The following is a 27,318-nucleotide window of genomic DNA, read 5'->3' on the forward strand; positions in this document are numbered from 1 at the left end:
CAGAAACAAATTTATTCAATGAACACATTTTCCCTGTAAAGCAAGTGCAGGGTAGCTTAGGACTTACCTGCATGAGGAATTTGGGAGGTTATAACCTTGAGCACAGATTTGAAACTCATATGTTTACCATAATCTTAATGCTGAGCAAAAACCATTATGTGCAAGGAATGTTTGTAGCTGCTATGAAAGTGTCTTGCAGGTAACTTGTACTAAAGAGTTCCTTGAGGAATGAGTGTAGCTTGCCTATAGGACAGTGAGTCCAGAGCAGGCACTTTTGGGTACTGTGCACTCACACCCTCACACGGACAAGCCAAGAGTTTTGCCATCTGTTCAGAGATTAATCCACATAATTTAATACCAGTGTTTTCATTGACTGGAATGAGAACAGGACTGAGCCCTCAATTTGCTCAGTACTGCTCAGTAACTTACCGATTTTTATATATTTAAATCTCAATTACCTGCAATGGCTTGAGCCAGTGACAAAAATAGCACTCCTGGAGTTGTGCTGTGCTGAGTGAACAACATGGGCCAGTCCCTCAAACTGCACTCCCACCCCACCTTTCAGATGGCACTCACAAAACAGAGTTCAAAGTCCCAAAGACAGCTCTTGCACATGCTCCCAGCACTCCTCACTCTTCAAAATCCCTAGGGAACTGAAAGCCAGATCTTGGCATCTCCTTTCTCCTCTTTGACCCCACACTCTTCCACGCTAGAGAGAATTGCCCGTGGTTTAAATGGCTTAAGGTCAATGGCATTTCCACTCGGAACAAAAGCCAGGAGACCAAGTAACTCTACAGCTTAGAGCTGAAGTAAACTGGGTTTAATTTAAGATTAAGCTAAGCCTGACTTTAGAGGAAATTCTCCTGAAGTTAAAAAATGCAAATTTTGGTCCATGTCTCATAATCTGCTTAACTGAAAATCATAAAAAGTGCTACTAGGATTGTGGATGCCTTTAAGAAACTACTGTCAACTATTGTCCCACTGCCTTCAGCATGTAAATAGGCTCTCACAGCACTACACATCCCCTTCCATCAATCTAGAAATTTAGTCCAGTTACTATGAAGGTGACTTTTCCAACTCCTTCTTATTCACTGAATTTCAAAGCTTTCAGAGGCATTTACATTAAAGAATGGAATCTATGTGGGGGCTATTTTGCCATTCACAGTATCAATAATAGGAATGTAGAAAATCTAGGTTAAAGAATCTCTGCTTTACTGCATCAGTGTTAACTTGATTCACTCCTGAAAATCTGCTGCAGCATGTCAGATTGACAATAAAGATCAACACATCACATCAGAATTGCCATTTTGAAAACAGCTCTGCTCCAGCTCACTCTTTTTATGTTAACATTTGTGCAGATTTCAGAGTGATTTTTGGAATTTTAGACAAGGAAGATGGTCACTACTATCTAACCTTAAAAGTACCAGACCACAAAGTATCAGTATTGAGCTTAAACTTCTGGTTTAAAATTGCTTGCCCTAGTGCAGATGTTTAAGCACAGAAGAGTATTTAATTATCACCAGACAAACTTATGTTTGGCATATCAAATTGAAAAGAAACACAATTTCCCTTGGAAGTGCACCGGCATTGCTAATGGAATGCATAACCTCAATAACTCAACTGATTTAGCACAGATGATACATCTCAGGCTAACATTCTCTAAGGGAATTAAATTACTTCTTTGCTAAAATAAACTGCCAGGACAGATTCTCAGGTAACCTGGATGCATCACAAAATAAAGTCTATTTCCCTAAATTTAACAGTACAACCAAATATATAATTTTCATGCACTTAGTGAATTCACTTGCATAGTCAGTAATATCAACTAGGTATAGAATGGCACAGAAAAACCTCTTTTATAACACAGACACAACTGTAACAGAAAAATTAGGGGGGGAATATATACTGATCACACCAGGAGAACTCCAACGATTTTGCATAAGAGTCTCTGAATTAAAATGGCACAAACTCAAAAATTTTCATGTAAGTCTAAGTGCTGACAGTGACTTTTGTCACCCGTTTAATTTTTTTTCATTCTGTCCTTCTTCTATCAAAGCACAGCAGATAAGACATAGCAGACACTTCAACACTTGAAAGTATTAAAAAAAGACCACACTGTATTTCTGAATAAGAGGTGCTAGCTGAACCTGAGGCTAGGCAGCTGATGCAGGAATTAACTAACAGTATCTATTGATAGGTATATGCAGTTACCCTGATTAGATATCACAAATTATATTCAAACCTAGGGCCTAAGTCTGAATCATAGAGTCCCTGGGGTAAATGCCAAGGAGGCTTTCACCAGTGCCCCTTTCTCCTGTCCCTTAAATTTCAGGGGCTTGGTCTCATAGATGAACAACTGGTTCCAGCAGAACCCAGCTATTTTATAAGCTTAGGGCAGCAAATATTGTAGGGTTTTGGTTTAGTTTAATAAAGACCTCATCATTTTTTCCCTTCTTGCTTATATTGATGTGAGGTAGTTCAATGTAGCAAACAAATTCCTAACCATATGGTTACTTCTTCTTTGCACAGTTTGAAAGCATACTTTGACAGATTGTTGTCTCAGTGTTTAATAAAACACCAACACACTCACAGCACAGAAGAAGCAACATACTCATCTCTGAGAGATCTCTTATGGTCCAAGTGATATTTTCTAAAAAACTCCTCAATATCCTACATTTGCTTCAAGACTGCACCAGGTCTTTGTGCTCAGGAATCCAGGTGAGAAGATAGTATTATTGTGAAGATCAATTTGAAGACTAATTTTCAGCTGAGATTACCTCAAACCTGAATAGCAAAGTGTGTCCTTAATAATAACATAGTACATTACCAACAATTTAATTTTTCTTCAACTGACCATGAACCAGCTTCCCACAATCACCAAGTCGCACTCTTAGTGTGCAATTTAAATTGAGTCAAAACAGTCCTCAACACTCTGAGATAAAGTATTATGAGTTGCTTCTTTCCCTTTAGGTAAAAGAGACCCCTTCGAATGTGAAGTCTCCTCTGCAGAGAAGGAGACTGAGCAACATGAGCAATGATGTTGATCTGGACTGATTAACATGAGGAATGTTTCAACAGGGAAGCCACAGACCTCCTGCAGTCCTTGCCCTGAGCACAGGGAGCATCTCAGTGTTGAAACCTGTCCCACAGCACATTGTCAGACAAACTCATTTTCCCTTGAAGCAGGACCAGAGAGCTCTGCAATAAATTAGATACAACCATCTTTTCTAATTTCTCATTACTTGAGGGCTTGAACTAAGTAAAAGGAGAATAAAGCTGATGTGAGAAATGTGAATCACATCCTTCAAAGCACAATTTGGAGACAGTAAGGGGTGTTACTTGAAAGTCTTCAGAATAGTATAGTCACCAGGCCTGGAAAACATGCAGCACTAGCACTACTGGACTAGTTCATACCAAAAGGAATAACCTTAACTAGTTAAGTTTGAGTTTTAAATTAGCTGTCATCACCCAGGAAATGTATGTTACATTACTGCAGACAGCTCAGCAAAAAACTCTGCTCATTTTCTGGCTATGGCTGCCGTAAGTGATGAAGTGGTAGAAAATATAAAAGATGATATGCACAATAACTGTAACTCTACCACAATGACATTGCTTGTCTGGTTTCTCATGCTGTTTCTAGAAGTTTGATTGATGTAATTTTTTTACTGCAGTTGATGAGCGACAATTGCTTATGGACTGACACACGAGAAATTGAGCAGACTAAAGCTCAGAGTGTGAGCTGAGTCCTGGAAGGAAGACTCAAGATTTCTGATGTCTGATTCATCACTGAAGACTAAGTACATCCTCATTGTATTACTCAATGAAGTAATTAGTAAAGGGAAGATAGAAAGTACAGAAAATTGTTTAATACACTAGATAAACTTACAACTATCTGATTCTTTCCCTGAGAATTAAAAGCTATCAGTAAAATTTTTCCTGTAACGATAAAAAAAAAATCTATCTTGTTATCAAAATGCATAGGGGTAATTGACATCTTTTATTGCAGGGAGTAAAGAGTTTGTGGAAGTGACAAAAGGTTAGATAGCTGCAATGATTCAATCATATCAAACCATACTTTCCATTTTGAGTGTATAATACAATATAGTTGCTATAATAGTTTCTCATTACCACTAAGTGTTGTCTATTGAAGTAGATCCAAATCCTGCCAACCTCATACTCTAAAATGCCCAAATCAAGTCCTAACTGTACCCTGCCCTGAATAGAAATAATAAAAAACAGCTCACAAAACACTGAGCTGATGGGTATGCCAAGGCATGGTGCAGCTGCCTGACCCACAAACAAAGCCCACAGATGACTGGGATAAAGCATTCTTAGTTAAAAGCTTTTCACATGGAACAAATTTGTTGGAGAGTTGTGTCATCACCAGACAACCACCTGTCCAAGCAAAGGGAAAGAGAATAAAGCACAAAACCACTGACAGTCAATAAGCATCAGGCAGCTTCTCAACCTGAAATGAAGTATTAAAGATCTTATAGAAGACATATTACTTGACTGCTGTTGCTTTTTTAAGTGGAGGAAAGTTACTGTTTGTGTGGGATGGGAAGGGGAAAAATACTTAGGCAATGTAGGGATGGGTGAAAGTGTAAAACTTCAATTAGACAATAATTTATTCTCTTTTGTATATTTTGTCTCCATTTCCTGAGTAATGTCTATTCACATGGACATTCCCATTTGTTCATTAAAGAACACTGATATTCCTTCAGGTAAACTTCATAGTACAGGCAACAGAAATAAAATTCAGTTTAATCCAGGAAGTGTGCAAGTGATCACAGAATGATAGAATAATTCATCTAATCCAACCTCCTGCTCAAAGCAAGGATGATACTCAATTCAGATCAGTCTGCCCGGGAATTTTTTCAGTTGAATACTGAAAACCTTCATAGATGGACGCTGCACAACCTCTGAGAATATTGCTCTAATAGACAGTAGTTATTCTTAGTTATTCATAGTGATTTTTTTTTCTTTTTATCCAGTCAGAACCTTCCTGCTATATGACAGTTTGACATTTGTGACAGTTGTCCTCTGCCCTCCCACCAGGTGCCTCAGTAAGGTGCTTGTTTCCACATATTCAAAGGCCTCCTCACAGGTATGGGAACACCACAGTTAGGTCCCATTAAAGCCATCACTTTCCTAGGCTGAACAAGTTCAGCTCCCTGAGCATCTCCTCAGGATACATGCTGCAGCCCCTCAACTGTCATGGTTGTCCTCCAGCAACATCACATTGCTAGTTCTTGCACTCTGTGGAAGACTTCCTTAAAATCTGCTGGCTCTGTTCTGCTCCCATTATCTATCACTTCAAACTTGCTTCATTATCTATCATTTTGAACTCAGCATTGAGGAGCATGTACTTTCACTTGGAATAGTTTTTTCAGAGGATATAAATAAAAAAAGTGGGAAATCACTGAACTCCTTTAATGGATATTTAATTCATCCTGTTTATACTTCTTTATTCATTCCCCAAATGACTGTTTTTATTAAGGTATTAGGCCATTATGTGAATGAATTGTGCTTTTTCTTAGGTGCCAGGAATGTACAGGAAACTGATAATGAACCACAGGTATAAAAAGGAACTCCACATATTTATCTTCATGAAATTTAATAACGTTTTTGAATGAGATACAGCATTTTGTTGTTAAATCAGTCACTGCATTGATTTACAAAGGCAAATTCTCAATTTCTGTAAGTAAATGCAGTTCCCCAACTTTGGCTGAGATAAGGTTTTAATTCCTGCTCCCAGAACTACATTAGATATCTAATAACTCTCTGACCTAACAGAGCTGGCTTAGAAAATAGCAACCAGAACTGGCTTAGAAAATGTTCCTATCAAGTTATTCCACCAATTAGGCAAACCCAATCAGGAGTTGTTCTTGCTTATTCCCACATTTTAATACAACCCTCCTGCTTCTGGACAGCACTTCCACCCACATTGCACAGGGTGCATTTAACACAAAAGGCTATGCAAAATCTAGGGCTCAGATGTTTCTCTCAGGAGTACCATGAGAAGGGGCACAGCACTGCACCAGCAAGTGTTATCAATGGATGCACACACTGATAACTCTGCCACTGCATCCACATTGTGGCATATTACAAGGACTATATTGGCTTCCATAAACTGAATTCTAAAGGCATATTCAAATTAGAGTGATGCTATTCAGAGGATACCCTTTGTGCTTGGAATATAACACCCTGCTCAGTTAACAGCTTTAAGTGGAATCACATAAAATCTCCACTCACATTTCCAGCAGAGCCAGAGTTTTGCATATGCAACAGAAGGACTCAAAGAATTACTCAGTAATAGTTGTACACAGTAATGGTGAAGTTAGTAAACAGCTGTCACATCATCTACTGGGTTTGAAGGGACAGGCAACATTGTCAAGGCAGAGGTATTTGGCAAAATATCTATTGTTTATGTCATACAACAGTGTTGAGGAGAAAAAAAGTGTGAGAGCCAGAAGTTAAAGACAGAATTCTGTGGAGAAAAGCTCTCACTAATTCTCTTAGTCACAGTGGACCTGACTCACCACTGACTCACTCCAACAGCGTGCCAGAGCAAATGAACCGTTTTCATCAGGATTTACACCACTGCAAATGCAGTGTAATGTTTTATATCAATCATTCCCTAATCTTCTCCATACTGGATTCATTTATCATCCCACTGGATGCCAAGAAACAGTCACATGAAATGTTCACTACACACACCTGCAGCATTACCTACAGCTTTAGCAATCTCCCATGTACAGTTATTTCATGTTGTCTTGGTTCTGGCTCATCCTGCTGTGCTTTGCAGAGCCTTGAGAATTCCCACCCACATTTGAATCATTTTAATTGCTTCCCACACACTCTTTATTCTTCCAGGTATAAGGTGCAAATCAAATGTACCAACAGGAACATTTATCTCAGAATGGTAACAACTTACTATAAAACTGGACTCGCAGAAGAAGAAGTTTCTAATGGTTGTGGGAGAAAATAAAATGAAAGTAATTAAAAAACCATAAAGGGGATAACTGAGAAAAACTAAATAATAGAAGGAAAACTAGCACTATTACAACTGTAATCTCATTCTGTGACATCTCCAAACGAGTTCTGGCTCAGGAGCAAATTCAGCCCTGCCAAAATCAGATAAAATCTGGAAAAGGACAACAGCGTTTTTGGTTTTTTTCTACAGAATTTGGTAAATGTTCTTGTAAATCAAAATGGTCTGTCATACCTAAAACCACTGATTTTGCACTCAGTTGTTTCTTCTATGGAGTGAGTGATTTGCCTCTTTTGTCTTTTTCTTCTCAGCTTTGCAATTTTTCTTGCCACCCACTGAGACTGGAAGAGGCTTCTGTTTTCCATCTGCTCAACAAATCTCCTTTATTTCCTTTCCTTTCCCACTCCTTAAAACCCACCTAGGGGCCAAGACAAGCTGCAGCTGGCTCTCACTTATGCCAACTCTTGATAGGAGAGAGGGAGTGAAGAAGGAGAAAGATGACTTGCAGACATATTCCCCTTAATTTTCAACTTTGCAGCTGTGTATTTAGCACACCCACTTCAGATGGGAAGAATGAAGCTCGACCAACACTGAACAGCCCTGGAGAAACAACCCAAGTTATCAGAGGAAGCCAGCACAGCTCTTTTCAAGCTGAATGTGGTGATCTGGGCTCTAAACATCTCAGAACAGAAGCTGTGTCTCAGTCTGTGCCTGAGTAAGGAGTTCTATTCTGGACCACTAGATTTACCTGGGAGTGGAAATGCTGCTGTTACATGCAGAACTGACATTAATAATCCTTCCTGAAAATAGGTAGTTTCCACTTTCAGACCTAATCTACATATTTCCAGTTCAATGTACTATTCAGCAGTTCTTACTTTGGGGAGGGGAAAAAGAAATGCTGAAGTTTAACAGGATGAAAAAATCTTAAAGCTACAAGAAATGAGTCACAGGCTGCTCCTCTGCTATTAGCTGACATGCTGTTTTCACATGGGCCAGAGCATCCTGGAGATACTTCATCAACAAAAGGAACCTGCCACTGAGTGTCCTCACTGCTGCATCACTGCCATGGTTACAGGACAGAGCTGGAGGCAGGGCTTGTGCAACAACAGCATTCCCCTGATGTGGGTCTGAGGACCACCAGGAATGAAAGAATACACAAAATAATTGGATGAGGGACTGAAGACACCCATGAGGTGCAAGGTTTCATAGTGTAAGAACACCCAAATGGCAAAGTGGGATGTTAATGCATCACCACAGCAACACATGGCTGAGGGAGGCAGTGGGGCTGCAGACTGTGCTGCTGGGGTCTGAGGCTCAGCAGGTATCAGGGTGACCACTGGAATCACTCCTTTGATCCTTTCAGTCAATTCAGATCATTTAAGACTGGTACTACTAACTGGTACTACATTTTTGTGAGGAAAGGCAATGGGCACCACAAGTCTGCCAGGCTCAAAAATCAAACTGTGCACTGAAACTAACACATACAAACCCACACAAGCACAAATGCACGACTGAGGACTTTCCCCACACATGTGGGAGGAATTCTCAACAGAAAAGCAAATAAACAGCTGAGAAAAGAAATAAAAAACCCTCACAAAACCTGGAATAGTCATTCTTCTGTATCAATCAGCTTCCCTCAAATCCTAAACTTTTTTTGTTTTTCAGCAATAGTTTGCAGAACCCCCTTCCTTTGGTAAAAATAGAAGTTTTAAGCTATCATCAAATGGCACTCAGTGCTGTTCAATAAACCTAACAAATTATGTACAGGGTAAAAGCTGTGCAAAGAGTTTGGTTTAATGTATAGTTTTCTCCTGACACATTAACAATTTGTGAGTTTATAGCAGTTCAGACAGTAAAGACAGGCGTAGCTGTGTATTTCTGGAGAGAAGAGGTGGCTAAAAAGGGTAAGGCTGAAAGTGGGAGAGAGATGAGGCAAATTCATAGACCAATATAACTGGGCTACAGAAAAAGCTAAAAGATAAGGAAAAAAAGCATTTGCATTGCTATTTATCTGCTTGCTGATAGTATTTTTAACGATGCCTGTTTTAAAGCAGAAAGTCTTGATCAACTGTCAACGCTTACCCAGCCAAACTCAGATAAATGCACTGATGATTAACCTGCCTTGCAAGCCAGCAGCCCCAGATAAATGCAAGGGGCATCAAACCAGAGACCATTCCCAAGCTGCAGAAAGCCTTGCATCTCAGCAAACATTATGCACTGAAAGGGCTAGTTAACGTTTCCTACCTTAGATGGTCTCCTTTTGCAAAAGCTAATGCTGATTTATTTAGATTTGTCTTTCCAACAGTTTCCTTTCTTCTCTGTTGAAGGGAGAGAAGCGCAGAGAGCAGTTCCTACCGAAGGTAGCACTGACACTTGGATCCTTCTGCTGCTCTGAGAGCCCTCCCGAGGCTGCCCATGCTCAGGGAACCCTTCGCTCCTACGACAGAGCTGCCTTTATTCCATGTCTCACTATAATGCCTATATAATAAGCTGCTCAAGCACCTTTCACACACCACTAGGTCCTGTTGTTAATGAAACAGCAGGGCAACAGACATTGCAGAACGAACCATTCTTCCACACTGCGGGCAGAAATTTGTACTCCCTGCTGTAGAGAATTAGTATCGTCTCCCTGCTACACTGAGACTCTTGCAAAGGGAAAGGCAATCGATTTACAAAGTAGGTATGGCTGCAAACAAAATCAGCTCAACCCCAGGGCAAGGCAAAAAACTAACTATGAAAAATAAGATTCATGTTTTAATTAGTAAGTCACTGTGACTTTGTCATAAGTGACATTTAATTGACATATAAATTATTGACATTTCTAGTCTCATTCCTGCCTGGTGCCCACTGCATTTGTTCCCTTATTTCAAAATAACATATGGTTATGATTAATAGATTTTAAGAATGTATATTGATTATGTTTTTCTAGACATTTACACATACATATAAACAAGTAAAATGCTAAATGCCTTCTCCCACATAAACTGAGTGCCACGCTGCTGTGTTAGGATGTCAGATACCAAACATAAAGATGGTTCCAACTGCTGTGATTTTCAACAGCACTTGTAAGCCACATTTACAGCAGAGTCTTGTAGCTGTGAATCATGTTGTAGATAAAACTGAGTTCTGAAAATACCCCTGAGGGGTTTTTGGGTACTGATGGGATGCAGTTGCCTATCCATGCAAATGTGAGCCCCTCACAGCCTATATTGTGCTTGCCATTAAAACATCCCCAGAAGGTTATCTTTGGATATGGAGGCTTCCTCTAACAATGGAGGAAACCACCAGCTGAAAAAGCAGATGAGGAGAGACCCTCCCCACAAAGTAATGTTTCTATATCTGGCTATGGGCTGTCAGTGTTAGAGAACTCACAGAAGAAATCGGCATCAGTGTGGGATATCGGGAAAGCCCTTTCTTTAGAAATGGTGGAAGAGTTACTGTCGCTGCACAAGATAGTGCTGAGGGACTGTCTGGAGTACAGTGCTCATCCTTGCTGAGAGAAGGTGGCTCCAGTCAGGAACCACAGTGAGAAGGTCCAGCATCACCAGAAAAGCCTGGAGCTGACTGTACCAGCAGAGGAGAATTGGGATCACTCAGTCTTGTAAAATGAAAGTTGAGAGGAACTAAGACCACTCTCTATAAATTCTCCTTATAGTTCATCAACTGGAGAGGAAAACAAAATAAAAAGCTAAAAATCAATCTTATCTAAAGCATTTTAAACTCTTTTAATGTGGACCACTTTAAAATAGAGAGATGATGGAACTGAGATGATGTTTTTAAGTATCAGATGTTAAGGAAACCCAGACATGCCTCCCAGGAGAGGACAAGGAGGAGTCATTGGCTGTCACACAGCTTTGTCATGAACCTCAACAGCTTTCCCAACCTTTTACACAACCTGCTATGTGGGAAGGACCGAGAGACAGACTACACATCTCTGCCTCCCCCAGCAAAATGCAGCTAAAAGACTGATTAAAAATGAGGAAACAAATGGAAAGTGTTTTCTTGAATGAAAGGGGTTTAAAGCTCACTCTGTATTATCATAAGATATACAGTAATATTTTTTTAAAAATACAATTACATTTTTTAAGGATATGCTCTTTAGCACAAGTTAAAATTTCAACTAATAAATTACTGCTTGTAACAGAAAAAAAGAGAAAAATATTTTTAGTGCTAAGTGCAGAGGAATAGATTGCAACATGACGGAAGGGAAATGGCTGGTCATAAAAATCCATGGCTTGTTATTTTAAAATGTGTGTTACTGCATGATGCTAACTATTGCAGGATTGGCAGCAGAGATACAGCATAAGCACTGAAGTCAGCCCTTTCTTTCCCTAGAGGTTTTCAGTCACTGCATTTTAAGTCAAACTACAAAAGTAAACCCCAGCAACTTCCTGCTCCTTGCTAAAGTTGGCAGGTTTATCAATATATATGGTCAGGGATAAAAGAATACAACTTCTAGGAGAGGATTGATTTGCATTTAAGTGTTCTGTATGCATCACAAACAAAGCAAATCTTGCCCATAAATGCACTGGTGGGTGGGGTTAAAAAAAAACCAAACACAAAAAAACCTCTAGCAGAATAATTGCTTTTAAAAGTAATAAAATTTATCATCTCCATAAATGAACTGCTCAATCCCTTTTATAGCTTTTCCAGTACAAGTTCCCTGGGTGAGTGAGTGCAAGCCAAGGTGGACTGGAGGGGAAGAAAGAAACTAGAAAGGAATTATAAACAAAGCTATCCTGTGTCTAAGCCCATTTACTACATCGAATGAATCTGGCCCTCAGAAAATGGGCTGAGAGAAGAATTTAGGTAACTAAATCATCTTTGTATTTGGCTGACAACCTACAAAAACAGCCATATTTTATAACTTATCAGTAACTCACAATAGCTGACGCTCCCTTCCTTTCTGTTGAATAAACACTTATAATTAACAAGTGTTGGAAAGGGAGACAATATTATAAAATCTGGTCACAGAATAACACTGGAAGCAGCTATCCTCCTGACATTATCACAGAAATCAGAGATGGAAAAAATCCTATTAGGTCATATAGTCCCTCCCTTTGTCATTGCAGGACTGTTCCCTAACATAGATTTTCCAGTGCCTTGTCCAATCTTGTTACAAGACTTTCAAAGTGATTGTTTCCAGCAGCTCCCTTGGGAGAGCATTCCCCTGCCTAATAAGTATTGCTGTAAACACTTCCCCCCAGTTTAAGAGCAATTTGCCCCATTATTTCTGTGTTTCTCCAGATAATATTCAAGATGGTAAAAAGAACTACTGATGTTTTGAAAAATGTGTCAGTATTCCAGACAACTCCACTAATAATACATCCTGCAACAAAGAACAGGCATTGCTATCCTGTATTCTCTCTGTCCTCCTGACCAGGAGATACACAAACATATCAATTAGCCTGCTAGTGACAAACAGACATCGAGTTTGATACCAAAAGCAGAGAGAGAAAAGATCAGCCCAGTTCCAAGCCTTTAGAACAAGTCAATCTGCTGCACACAAACAACCAATGCCTTAACCACGTTAGCCACGCTCTCTGTGTCCTTTCAAATCTGTTCGCTCAGACCAAGACTTTTTGTTTGGCTTCCTACTGAAACAAGGTGTGTGCATTGCCTCCTCATCCAGCTGCTCCACACTGAAACTCGATGGCTGTTTTAAGTGGTCCTTTACAGAGCTCCAAAGACTCATGGAAATGCAGGCTGATCACCATGGGAGAAGGCTCACAGTGTGAGTCACCACTTGTGAACAGGCAGCAGGCACGTACAGAGAGCTCTTGAGATGGGTCATGGAAAAACAGAGGGGATGGAGCAGATATCTTGGGAGATGTCATGAGGAACAGGACACAGTGTGACAGCAGAATGCTGGGACGTGTGACATGCACCCATGTTCAAGCTTCATTAGCTTTGTTGCACACAAACCAACGAATTGTTTTGTACAGTTCTATAGAAAAAAATTTACAGATCATAAAATTTCCAGGTTGTTCCAACAAGTGTCCAGACGTGAAATGTCATTGTATTTCCATTTCCTGCTCCATTCTAAACTCAACCTAGGTTTCCTGTTTCACAGTGATATATCTGTGCTTTTACAGATGCTGAAAGTTCTTTCTCTTCTATTTTTTTAAAGGTTTTGGTATCTTGCATCTGTATTTCTTCCACAGTTAAGTGCCACAGAGCAATGGAAGTAGCTCCCAGCCTGAATCAGTACCAAAGCAAGATGAGGATCAGTGGTACAGAGTTGTCCTTAGAGAAACACTGGGGAATGGAGAGGAGAGGGAGACACACACACACTGACCAAAACCATCATATGTCATCTGTCATGGTAGAATTCCTACAACAGCTTTCAAAAATTAGCTTTTCCCAAGTTTGTTACTGGCCCATCTACAATAAAAACAAGGAACTGTCTTCCTATTCAGTACACTCTCACCAAGCAGTCAGAAGAACCAACTACAGACACATGTGCTCCCAGGTCCCACAAATCACACTTGGTACTGTTACTATGCAGATCTTTAAGGCTTTTTCTTTTTATTACCCATAGAGACAGTAAGGACCCAGCTCTTAATCACATCACACCACATGCTATTGTTTAACCATACTGCAGGTAAAATATTACCACATAAAAAGAGCATTCTTGCACATATTTCAAGGCAAGAACCAGGACAGAAAAACACAATATTGTGAAGCCAAGAGTCATTACAGAAACTGAAGCTTCTGTTCTTCTCCTATCTCAGTATTAATCACTCCTTGTAAACTGCTCTGAGTAAGTGCACTCCAAATTTGCCACAGCTTTAACTCTTCACTCTGCATTCATCTTTCTTAATTACTTTCACTTTCAAATCTCACCCCCTTTTACTCCCTTTCATTCAGTGTCAATGCTTGACACCTCTGAAAACATATATCAGCTTCCACAGGTCACCTTTTACATTTTTGAAGGTTTTAAGATGTTTTCTTTTGTTTTGCCTCTTCCAGTTGAGACAATTGTGTACAAAAAGTGAGAAAACTGTCTTTATACTCCTTCAAATTCCCTTTTAGAAATCTCCTTTCAGAGAGATCTGTAAAGACATTTGTTAATGGAAAAGTCTTTTGTGCCCATGCTAACACCATATCATCCCATCCAATACAGATTCCATCTAGTATGGATACTTGCTCATCAGTTCCTAACAAGTTGTAATTGTCCACCTCTTGGACACGTAAGTCTTTGTGTGACTTCTCTGGTGGAAGCCCTTTGGGATTTCTCCAGGCCTTCTTAGCTGATGAAGAGAAAAGAGTGAACTGAGCAACTCTTCCTAACTCCAGTACTGCTTGGACTTCACAGAGAAAAGGAGAAAGAAAAAGTAGATATTCCATGACACTGACACGGTGTCAATACACTTAGATCCAAGGATAAATTTTATTCTGATCAAAGGAATATATTCATTTTGTGACACTGGGTCAGTTATATGGAAATTTTTGCATAATGCATAAACATACCCCTACTAAACAACTTCCTGCTTAGAACAAGTGCAAAAAAATCTGCCACACAGTTCATTTCTGGTTGCAAAAACACAGTTCAAATAATTAATTTTACTTTTCAACAGCTTCACTCCAACTCTGGGGTACACTAAACAGAATCAAAAAAAGCAGAAATTTCAACTGAGTTTAATGCAAGTTTTAAAATGTGCCTGATAACACATTCATTTATTACTTCTGCTGCCTGAACATTCCCTAGTGCCATAAATATCCATTTAGGGAGTTTGTGTATTACCAAATCATTAACAGAAGAAACAAAATACCTGATTACAGAAAAAGTTCCTGGTATTCAATAAAAGTACCATTAAGCTGTTGCATTAACACTCGTTTGTGAGCACAGGACTAAAACCAAAAGAGCCAGTTTTTTGTACACTTTGAGATGTGTTTGAATGACAGGTTCTCCTTACCTCGAGCACTCTTCCTGTGATGTATTTTTCACAGTTGTCACACCTGATCCCAAACTTGGCGTGGTAGTCTGTTTCGCAGTACGGAACCCCATCCCTAGGGAAGAGCAACAGGCTGTACAGATGCTGCTTTATGTAAGCTTACAGTTCACTGGGAGATGATGCATCCAAAATTTGTCAATGTTTCAACACTTCATTGGGTATTTATGGGTTTTCCTGCCTCCCTCGTAGTCATTAATATTGTAAAAAGCTGAATAGTAATGAACAACTATTTTGGACCACTTTTCTCCTTTGTTGCTAAACTCAGCCATCAGCCTTGTAATAACACTCAGTCTCTGAAACCCTCACACCACCTGTTTATTCATGTTACCCATTAACATCTTTCACATGTTTCCCCCTCTGGAAAGACAGCTATTTCTACATATTACTCTTCCCTCTTATCATCTAATTCATCCAATTGATGTATCATCTGATATATGCATTACCTAATCCTTTAGCTGAGGCTGCAGAGAGCAATTTCTCAAATAACTTGTCTGGAAACCAAGTTTTGATAAACATTTAAATCTACTGGGACTCTTGACTGGACTAGCTTAAAGACAGTCATGGATCAAACGACTTGGGAATTGCTCCACAGAAGCCAGCAATGACTCCAAGAATTCAGCCTGAGCAGCAGTGTGTTCATGCATGATGTAAGCAGCTATTTCACCACCACCAGTGAGTTAAGATACAATTTAGAGATATGAAGAAAAAAAACTGGAGTCTCAGCTTTTATTTTAAAGCACCAAGACCAGAACATTTGGACTATTGCCCTGACAAGAACCTGGGTTTTTTTTTAAATTTTACACTTTACTATTTTACTAAATTGCACATGTAGATCATGAAACTGATGAATGAAAACAAATTGCTGTAAGAAGAAACTGGAGACTCTCCTCATGCTTCAAAGTTCAAGTTAAACATAGTTAAACATGCTTTGTTTGTTATACTAAAACAGCCCATGATCAGACAGATTTATCAGCAGAGGCATAATTTTATCAGACATTTCCTTGGAGAAACATAGAAATTAATTTTATAGCCTGGAAGTTGGATTTCTTAGAGGCTAACCTAGAAGTTATCACAATAATTAATTGAATTAATCAAAGACAGGATGTTTCCTCTCTTGAGTTATTTTGTTTGGCATTTAGCCTTTTTAAAAAGGCAATTTTGCAGTAATTATATCTTTACAATTTATGGGGGGGTTATATTCAACAACAAACAAAAAAAGCACTGCACTAAAATATAGCAGACTATATATATATAGCCCAACATTGAAACAATGCAAAACTTTATTTAAGAACACTCTTTTAATAAATATTGTTCACCAGTGCAAGCTGTGAAATTAAATGTTGTATTAATCAAAATCCAAAGAATTGTTGAAAGTCAGTGGGGACATGAGCTCTGAAACGCCATCTCTGTGGGCACTGATGACTGAGTTACTTTGCTGTTTAAGAAAATTTTAACATAACACACTTCTCTGAAGCAGAAATTAATCCCAGGTGCCTTGTCCAGTGAAAGGCCTTCATGTCACTGGCCTGATCCAAGTGTTGACATGGGACGTGGTCTGTGTGTGTGCTTTGTGCTGTTTCTCAGTGCTGTCATCACATTCAGTCCAAAGCTGACAGCATGAGGGTCTGGAGCTGCACAAAAGCATGGCATGTACATCCTTAATGAACTTCTGGCTAACATTTCTTTTTATGTAATGCATATAGAAAGAACAGTACCTGCTTGTTTATGTTACAGCATCACAGAGAGCAAAAGCATAGGTAACTAAGGGCAAACATTTGGGTCTTGGAAACATATCCCACCTGCTGCCTCTTTGTAGCATATCGGCTTTGTCAAGTCCCATTCCAGGTAAATGGAAAAATGTTACTTCTACTTTTTGCCATTTCATTTTTTAAAATACAATTTAGGTAGTAATTTAGCCAATATTCTCTAATATGTTATATATTTTTGAATATATATGTATAAAGGTAATGCAATATGCATTTATATATTACATTACTTAATTATATTATTGTTATATATATTTCTATATTATGCATTACCTTTATAACTTTACAATGCAAATAAATACAATGATAAATTAATTGTTTAGCATTAAAAGAATGCTCAAAAGAGATGAAAATACTCCTCTACTTACTTGCTGATATACTCTGCATTCAGTAGCTTGCCACATGTATTGCACTTGAAACAGCCCAAATGCCAGTGTTTGTCCAAGGCGACCAAGGACTGACCATTTTTTATTTCTGAACCACAGCCCCCACAGTCTGCAAGAGAAAAACCCAAATGAGTGAATCATGGTCTTTAGGTGGTGATGCAGCAGTTGGTTACAGCAGCACAAGGATCCATCAGTGTCCCAGTACCAGCTCACGAGGGCTCCACTGCTCACTCCACTGCTCACTGATGGATGGCAAGTGTTGCTGCCCTTAGAAAGCTCTGAAATTGCTACAAGACATGCATCATTCAAAGCAAAAAGCTGATGACTTCCATTTCCTAGTGACTTAGGCTTTATTTTAATTCATTTATACTGTGTTTAAAAAAAAATGAAGTTTTGCTGATTGATTTTTCAAGAACTGCAAAACAGCCTGGTAAAAAAATAAAAAGACAAATAACTGATTCTTCATATTAGCCTTTGCCTGTGGATCTGCAAGCTCTACTTATTTCAAAATGCTTTTGGCGACCATGAAAAAATCCAAGCTAAAATTCTGGTATGAAATGTCCTGTAACCAGTACAAACACCAATACTTAAGAGGCATTAGTGACATTTCAATATGTGGAAGTGGTGGCTGTCTATACATTTATTCTCCATAAAAATTCACTTATATAAAGTTTCAAAAGGTACTAACAAAAAATACATGTAAAACATGCAGTAACTGGTAACAGAGGTTGGTCTATGTTGGTTAAACAGGCTGTAGGTAAACTAGTTTTATGCCCCAGAAAGGGTAACTGAGAACAAGAGTGTCTGGGGGTTTGGTTGCCTTTCTTTTTAACAATGGTAGATTTTGACTAAGCTAGCAAAAGCCAAACCTACAATCAGTTTCTGCCCTCTTCAGAGATGTTACATAGACATGGGATTTGGATCTGGTTCTCTATAACCCAAATGAACCTCTAATACCCCTCTAATACTACAAAGTCCATCTCTCATTCACTCTTCACTCTACAGATTTCCTGTTTATGGATGATTTTCTTACTAAATGTTAAAATAGTAGAACATGTGGGAAAAAAAGGATAAATGCCAGTGATAAATTGATTCTAGCAGCAATATCTCAGTAATCTTTTAATGCTCCATAAAACATCTTCCATCTCATGGGTAAAAAAACATAGTATTTTTAGGAATTCTTCAGGTATACCAATAATTTTCTAGAGAAAAGACAAAGTGGAAGACACTTAATCATTCAGAAATGCCAGGAGAGAAAACAATGTCTTGCATGGAAGCTAAAACTATGCAAAAGCATTAGAAAGATTTATCTCGTTATTAAGAAAGAACTCTCAACCTAGGATCTCACTAAAGCATTTAAACAGTCTTCTTAAAAACTTTCTGATTTAAGACTGTATTTCATTGGTTACATGACCCTAATGAGACAGTGTAAGTGAAATTGTAAATGTTTCATTTCTGAGCACACAATGATAAAGCATAGTTTGTATTTTCCTTTAGTGCATTTGGAATGTATTGAGGGAACAATAATGTGTCTCTTTAATGTTACCCTCTAGAGCACCAATACCTGGAAACAAGCCTAGCACAAAAGCATGTGCACTACAGATCAGAAGATTTGAGTTTTGCTAATAATAAAGAACATTTGGGTGTGTGCCTTATTTTAGTCCCTGCAGTATTCTACATATCTATTGTTCAACTGCAATCAGAAATTTGTTTGTGATCTCCCCTGAACTGGGGATTCATCTGGAAATCTAATTTAATCCGACTCCTTGAGGGTTTATTTCACAAACTGAACACAACATCATGTGCTCAAATGGCATTCACCTTTCATCTGCTTTAAGCTTGGGTGGGCAGAAATGCAGCATTTTGTGAGCTACTTTTTTTTATTCCCAACTGCTGTTTTCTCTGTAAAGTGCCAGATAATTACAAACAAATATTGTGGTTGCTATGCCAACAGTGCCTACTGATGCATGTCCTTGTCTTCCCATCTTGGATGCAGCATCCTTTGGTGACTCAACTAATTTCAAGCAATAACTCTGCAGAACACATCAATTTGCTGCTACATGTTAATATTCTTCCTTGAGTACTCTCTCAAAATCAACACTGTCACAAGAGGTTTTCAGAGATATTGTTTTATAAAACAAAACAAAACAAAACAGAGAGGTGGGTACTTATATAATAAAAAATTCAAGGACTCGGGCAGAAAGCAAGCATTTTACATTCTTCATTTCTTCCAAATGGAATGCATGAAGGAGGTTAGAAGCAAAAGGGGAGGATGAAAACAGAAGGACTTGTCAGAGGGGGCAGAGCTCAGTGAGTCCCCCAGAGATGTGAAATCACTGCTGAGATAAATAGGCTGGGGAAGAGCACACATGGTACACATCAGACAGTTCTGAGACAGGAACAAACCCAATGTTGCAGTGGGTCAATGTACTACTCCTCCCTTGAAAAAGTTTGCCTCAGGTCATGTTTTTGTGCACTGCTAACAAGGGTTGCTTGTTTAAAGCATTAAGGTCTTTTCCAAGAAAGCTCTTCTCAGGAGATACACCATTCACTGCTCTATGCAATGTGGGGAAAAGGCAAACTTTTATTTTCCAGGGTAAGGTTTTGCCACAGAGATGTGCTTACTCCCAGGGCTGTTTCCTCTGAGGCAAGTGGTTTGCTGATGTTTGGAGGTGTCTGTGCTCTGGGAAGGCTCAGTGAGTGACCCAAGAGAGCTGAGGAAGTGCAATGGCAAGAAAAACTCTCCAGTGTGTGTGCACAGAGAAAGGGAATGTAAATACATTAAAGGATTCTGTACCACACATAATCAAATGAACTTGTCCTGTCAGTACTCAACCAGGCTAATAATGTCCATTGTAGCCAAAGGCATTTTTCACATATGAAAGATGGCCAAGAAGGATCCATATCCAGAATGAGTGGCAAGAGAAAGCAACTAACAGAGAGGGCCAACCCATCCCCAAAAGAGAATGGCATTAGCAAGAACAATCTATAGAGCATCTCACAGAGCATTCACACAGCAGCTTCTGCTGATGAACTGTAGAAATGAGATGGTGAAAACTTCTGTGACGAAATGGGGGGGGAAAAAGAAAACAGAAAAAAAACAAGAGATTTCTCCCCAGAAGAAGAGAAATCTTCCTACACAGGAAGATGAGCAACCCATGGGACGCTTCCTCAGCGATGCTGAGTCCAGCTTGACGTAACAGTCATTAAAATTTTTTCTGTCTTTGCTGTTTAATTGAATTGCTGCTGCTGTTTAATTACATGAAGTTAGCAGTAGACTCTTAAAGCACAGCAGCACTTTATGAGAAAAACAGCAGAGGAACGGAGTCCAGAGCAATACTATCCCTCTGTGATCTACTGCAAAGTAGCTGGTGTGAAAAGACCACATTTCTTTACCATAGTGTTTGTATCTTCTGATAGTACACAACAGTCTGAGGTCAAGGTGAATGTCCCCCACTGACATTTCATATATTAAACCCCTTGCTGTGTAGTATTTAGCCATGCAGTCTTGCCACTGATATTTTCTGAAGCAATACTGGAACACTTAAAAATCATTACATCTCACCTTGGATTTTATTTCAGATGGACTTGGACTAAATCCTCAAAAATATTAGCATCTATCCTATGTTTTTCTCCAAATAATTTGATTTAGTTTATTTTAATCAAATCTTTGAGAGGTTCAATGTATTGTTAATCCTATAATAGCACCATCTGTGCTTCTTTTTTTCCAATTGCACACACTAGTGTAAAATTATGTTCTTGAAACCTGTGCAGACTTACAAGTACTGACTGAAAAGAGCAGAAACCCGTACTTACTCCGCAGGTTCTGTACAGGGAAGGATCCAGTGCTGCTGGAAGGGGGCAGGGAGCATTTCTGGCAGATGCATTCCTTCCCATTAAAAGTTACCCGGTCACCCGCAGGGAAAGGCAACCTACAACAGCAGAAAACAAAAGCAAACTGGTTAAGCCTTTATTGAAATTAAATATCTTTCTGCATAGGAACTGATGATATTCTTGCTTCTTTTTCTCTGCTTGCCCAGTTCTCATTCAGTTTTCCAGCCACTTAGAGGCTTAAATAACAAAGGGGCATATCAAACAGGCAACTTCAAATGCAGATGGTTACAGCTTGTTAGGAAAAATAATAATATCTAAAGATACAAAAACACAGTGAGCACTCAAGTCCAAATTGCTGTGTATCTAAGAAATGTAGTATCAGCCAGAGTTCATCACTAACAGGATCAGTTACAGAATGAAAATAAAATTGGCATTACAGGGAGTTAAGTAGAGGCAAATGCAGCTGCTTTTATGCTGTTAAATAGCTGCATGAGAGTGATGACTTTTATACATTAAAAATCAGCACTCATCCTCACAACTTCTATCACATCAAAGTCTTTCTCTTAATCTGTGTGCTCAGAAAGTAAATGTTATTGAATTCTCAAAGGGAAAAACTTATCCCAGTTATAAAACCCACAGTGTCTACATTATTTGTTTTCCCTACCCAACAACAGCTCCTCTTACACTTAATTAAATCATTCCTTTTTATCAATGTTCTTAAAACAAAAGCTCTCTGCTGTGCACTTCCTTGTCTGGGCACAGAAACCACTGAGGCTTTTCCTCTAAGGGAGCCAGATGGACAAATCACTTCATATGCAGCAAAGGATGGCAAGGATTTAGAAACACATTTCACTCCACCCAAAGTTCATGTCCAACTAAATCCCTACCCAAGCTATCAAAATATGGCTTAATGGGGCACAAACATAACACACACCTTCTGCTTTGTGGTGAAGTCCATCTGACCACACTACCTCATTAACATTTCATTAAAACTCACGGCATTCTCCCACAAATGCTATCAAATTCATACCAATTGTGAGGATGTCTCCACTACAAAAGCTACACAGATACATTGTGCTAAACTTAAACATTATTTTGCTCCTAAAACTGCCTAAGAGATGCTCATTCTACACTTGAATTACACTTAAAATAATTTTTTATTACTTAGAAAAAGAACAAAAGCAATGCTGTCCTTTGTTTCTATATAAAGTTACTAAAATATATTTGAAACCAGCTAAGTGCATACATTTTGGACCACTGGTGACAATTTAAAAAATCATGAGGACACATGAAGTGTAAGTATTATTATCATTTTTGATATCCGATAATGAATTGTGCATTTCACCTTTTCTCTTTCTCAAGTTTTTGTAGTCAAAAAACTTCCTACCATGTCACTCAAAGTTACAATAAGTAAAAATTCTTTATGGAAATAGCCTTTAATATCTCTTTACTCTCTGACCAACTGCATGACTCTGGTACAACAAGGTCCAACACCATGCTAGTATAGATCCAGGAGGCCTAAATTTCCATCTGTTTTATGGAGAATTTTGTACCATGAATTTTACTCACTAACCTAGCCAGAAGACAACTGTCTCTAGCATCCTGACAGGCAGGATGTGCTGGAGCTGCACTCCAGTGAGCAAACCTGTCCTGTCTTGCAGCAGCAGAAAGCTTCTGTGTTATATATTCAAAAAAACTCCCAACACTATCTTTTTAGGTCATAACTGTTACCTCAAACAGATTTTGATACTTTTTAAAGTCAGAGATAATTCTAATACCTGGAATAATAAAAGAGCTTTATGAACTCATAGAAGAGTTGAGGGTGGAAAGGACCTCTGAAGGTCATCTGGACCAACCCAAAGCTTATTCAAATGAACATACATACATTTGAATAAAATCAGTAAATGTGACAGGTTTCTATATAGATAATAAAAATTCATTACTAATTACCAAAAACTGTCTCAAAAATGGAGTGATACAATTCAAATGCTGTCCTAGTTTTCTACTGCAAATGTGAAACAAACCATTTAATCATGTTTTAATTTTAAAGAAATATTACAAAATCAACCCCGAACTTAGCACTGCTAATTGACCTGGAAAGACACAAGCCAAGGGATTTCAATCATTCCAGAACTGAGACAAGAACTTGTATCCAATCTTCTACGTGTTTTCAGGAAGACATCTCATCTTGACTTACAGATACACACAGACTTATTATAACCACTGGTAACCTGCCCCAAATTAAACCCCACAAAAGGGTTTAATTTGCACTGACACCAGCACAGAGCCACCCTGGCCTCTGTCACTCCTATGCTGCATGCCCTGGGCAGAACAGTTCCTTCAAAGGTGTTTTGCCCCAGTCTCCATGGGAAGCAAGGCTGGGCTCAGCTCATGACCCAGCTGGGCTCTCATGAGATGTCTCAGTGAAACAGCAGCACCATTTGCTGCTTTGCACCATTAACAGTCCTGGGGATGGTGACAGGCTGGAGCTGTGAGCAACTCACTGCTCTGAACAATGACTGCGACTACTGAACAATCCTGTATGCAGCATACAAGGAGCAGTAAGGTATATCTTATAATTACATCTTCCTGACCCAGGGATGTACCTAATAAAGATCCAGCTGGACTTCCAACTGAGCACAGAACCGCCTCTCAAACAGATGCACCAAGCAGCAGCTAATGTAGAAACAGGGACTGCCCACTTTGAATTGGCTCATCTCATCACTGTCTAAGCAATCAGACAATCTAAAAGGAAACAAGTTAAAACTAGAGGAGGAGAAGAGGATTATTGACCTCCTATGGCACAAAGATGACACCTCCAAACATGCCACAGCTCATAGGCAACACAGCAAGTCACAGAGCCTCCTTAGATGGGAGGGCACTCAGGGGGTTTCCTAGCCCATAAAAATATTGTACATGGTTTATTTTCTAAGGGTTCAGTAGCTAATCACCTTGCCTTCCATTCCAATGTGAGACAGCAATATTTTCCATTCTTTATTGTTCTCCAAATATGCAAGACACCTTGTTCTAAAAAAAAAAAACAGAGCAAAGTTCCCTGGAGCTGTCCACCCCAAGGTACAGACGGACATTTCCTCCCCTCACAGGTCTGCTAAACCCATAAATAAGTCTCAAAGTTTGTTTCACTGTCTTGTTCACTGGGAATTCATACCCAAGACATTTGTAAGTTTTCCTGTACCAGCTGACCTCTCCCTTTCACAGGCAGCTCTGCTCGAGCATTACAGTGCCAGTATGAGTGAAGGCTCAACAGAAGGTGGTAACAGCCAATTAACAAGGTTTCAGTTTCTGAGCTCTGTAAGTTGTGAGCAGGACTATATATAAAATTTTAGGCTAAGAGCAGCATATCTGCCTTCAAATACAATGATATCTCACCACCAGTCACCCACTGAACACTGCTAGATATTGCAAAAACCAGGACAGGGTTTTAATTAGCTACTTATCCTTTAATAAATATTCAGAGAGATTTTCACAGTTGGATAATCTATTTTTGAAATGAGAATTAAGAGCATTTTTAAAACAGCTCTCTCAAATGACTTGCAGAATTTTAATACATCTATGGTTCATTTCCCAACAAATTTTGTTTTATCCACCTGCCTACAGTATTTGCAAATCCAGATAAAAATCTGGAGGTGACCAACAAAACTATACTGTAAAACATCAAATCACCATCAGCCTAATCCAGGGTAACTTGTGTGCTGATACCAAAGGTCTTGTCTTTCTCTGCACCACACCTCAATCTATGCAGCTGTGGGCAAGTCATTCAAGCTTTCTGGGAGGGACAAAAGAAAATGTTAGGGGTTTTTTTTGTTTTGGTTTTTTTTGGGGTTTTTTTTTTTTCCAGAGAAGATGGATGCCCATCTATTCTTTAAATTGCTGATCTGACTCTGTGGCTGAACAGTCAACTAAATTTGATATATAAAAATTAAGAAAAGCCTGTGGTCAGGCTGTGAGAGAGCAAAGCTATTAATTTCAGTAGGTAGCTGCAGTTACATCAGGTCAGGTGTAATGTCAGACAGCAACCTAAGGACCAGCAGGATCAAATTCTGCTCTGACTTGTACCTGGTACAATCACATCCCCCAAGGTGCTCCATAGGGATGTATCCCTGTGGATTAAAATGATGATACCAAGTGGACATTGAGTGCTATCTACCTTCTACACAAATTTCAGTGAGGAAAAATGCTAAATCCTGCAAGCAGTGAGGAACAGCCCCATGCACCAGTGCACCACAGGGGTTTATCAGCTGGAAAGCACAAGGAGATGTGGGGTCCCAGGGGACACCATGTTGGACAAGAGTCATCAGTGTGTCCCTGCAGCAACCAGCCAGCCACCTCCTGGGAGGCACTGGTGTAGCCAGCAGATACAGGGTGGTGACCTTCCCTGCTGCTCATCATTTAGGAGACTGCAGCAGGCACCATCCTGGGCTCCTCAGGACAAGATTTACTGGAGGGGGATGAGGGAAGGTGGCCAAGTGCAGAGCTGCAGCACAGGACACATGGGCAGGCAGGGGCTGCAGCAGATGTAGCTGCTCAAGGGAGATCGTGTTGCTGTCTAAAACTACCTGATGACACGTACACAAAACTGGAACCACGCTCTGCTCAGAGGTAAAGAGTGAAAGGACAAGAAGAAGCAGGCATAAGCTGGAAAGTGGGAAATATCAATTCAATATAAGGAAAAAAAAAATACCATGAGCTTATTGAATGCTGGAACACACTGTTTAGAGAGTCTGTTGGAAATATGTTAAAGGAATGCCATCAGCTGTCTACTCAAACTGGACTTGCTTTGAGCCAGGGGCTGGACCACAGGACCACCACAAATCCCTTCCATCCTACATTATTCTAGGGCTGCAGGGATGCTCCATATAGAACCAGAGAATCCTAGAATCACTAAGGTTGCAACAGACCTCCAAGATCATCAAGTTCCAATCTTTGACCAAACACCACCACATGTCATCACACAGTGCCATGTCTACTGATTTTGTGAACACTGCCAGAAATGGTGACCCCATCACCTCCCTGGGCACCCTGTTCTGATGCTTCACCCCCTTTTCAGCAAAGAACCTTCTCCTGGTATCCAATCTGAACCTCCTAGGGCACAACACAAATAGATTTACTCCTTTCCTCTCGCTGGTTACCTGGGAGAAGAAACCGACCCTCAGCTCACTACAACCTCCTTTCAGGCAGCTGCAGAGGGCAATAAGTACCCCCTGAGCCTCCTTTTCTCCAGATAAACAACTCCAGTATTCCCAGGTGCTCCTCACAGGACTTGCCATCCAGACCCTTCCTCTAAAGAGCAGGAGACCTAAACCTGAAGAGCAGCACACCACCATCCATTTGTTCAGGAAGAACCACATATTGATAAATGTATTTGGTTAAAATCAAAATTCCAAGAACACTCAGGCTGATTACAAAATCCTAGGCTCAAACACCCTGTAGGTTTCTACAATACCTAGCAGCATTCAGTGGGTGACTGGTTGTGAGATGAAGAGACCACTTCATGAGATGTCTTAAGAAGCACCAGGTACTGCTTAAGTAGAAACCAAACCCTTTCCAAATTCAGCAGCACTAAAAAAATTGAGCAAATAAAAAGGTTTAGCATATTCAAAAACTCTGTCATGATTGCTATGTTTAAGGAGAAACTGAATTTGAATTTTAATTCTCAGTATTCTCCTAATATCTTAAGACATACATACACAAAAGATGTCAGTTCTTTCTGGAAGTAGCCGTGTTATATATGTAGGACTACACAATCTTCTGCTGAAAAAAGAAAAGAATTTCAGCTTTCTCATTTTTTATACTCAACTGCCTGGCCAAAGTGAATTGCCTTCTTGAAGACAGTAGAAGTATCAATGGGTTGAAAGAGGTTTTATAGCTGGATTTGACAGGCAACCCCTTGAAGAACATGTATCTGCCTCTTTCTCCACATACTGTTCACCTCTACATGGCACATATTAAGCTTCTGTCAAGATGCTGTTTTAAAAGAAAACTTCCTGAGCTCATAAAAATTTAAATATAAAAATTCTATAAAGCAAACACAAACTTGTTTCCTTATTAATCTGGGATGTATGTGCTAATCTATCCTCCACCTAGGGCTCAAGTTGTCCTCTCTTTATCATTTACATGCCACAATTTTTTTCCAACTTTAAAGTACAAGAATACTGAAACTAAAGGGTTAACTCTTACATACACTCCTCCAACTGGGTACATAAACACCAACCCCTCAGTTTCACTAATTACAATAATACCCATAAAATCAAATCCCAGTTTTTTAGTATTCAGTGAACCAGCAGCCCACAAGTGACAGAAAATGTACTCTAGGTACCACATTAGATGGACCATACATCTTATATATGCTTACTAAATCT

The 27,318-nt window shown here is 39.4% G+C and overlaps 1 protein-coding gene across 12 annotated transcripts in view; it reads right to left on the bottom strand.

Annotated features, from left to right (window-relative positions):
* The window catches only part of ABLIM2 (actin binding LIM protein family member 2), a 128,875-nt gene that overhangs the window by 50,388 nt on the left and 51,169 nt on the right, over nucleotides 1–27,318 (bottom strand). For 11 of the 12 annotated variants that reach the window (XM_064418766.1, XM_064418772.1, XM_064418771.1 and 8 more), the window contains exons 4-6: nucleotides 20,921–21,036; nucleotides 17,087–17,213; nucleotides 14,914–15,007 (exon numbers count right to left, since the gene is read on the bottom strand). In XM_064418766.1, coding sequence (XP_064274836.1) covers nucleotides 14,914–15,007; nucleotides 17,087–17,213; nucleotides 20,921–21,036 — 337 coding nt within the window. Of the gene's footprint in view, nucleotides 1–9,238; nucleotides 9,590–14,913; nucleotides 15,008–17,086; nucleotides 17,214–20,920; nucleotides 21,037–27,318 lie in introns of those variants that run through there. The other variant, XM_064418775.1, reaches the window with a different exon arrangement.

Source organism: Passer domesticus, chromosome 4, assembly GCF_036417665.1.
Source record: "Passer domesticus isolate bPasDom1 chromosome 4, bPasDom1.hap1, whole genome shotgun sequence".
NCBI lineage: Eukaryota > Metazoa > Chordata > Aves > Passeriformes > Passeridae > Passer > Passer domesticus.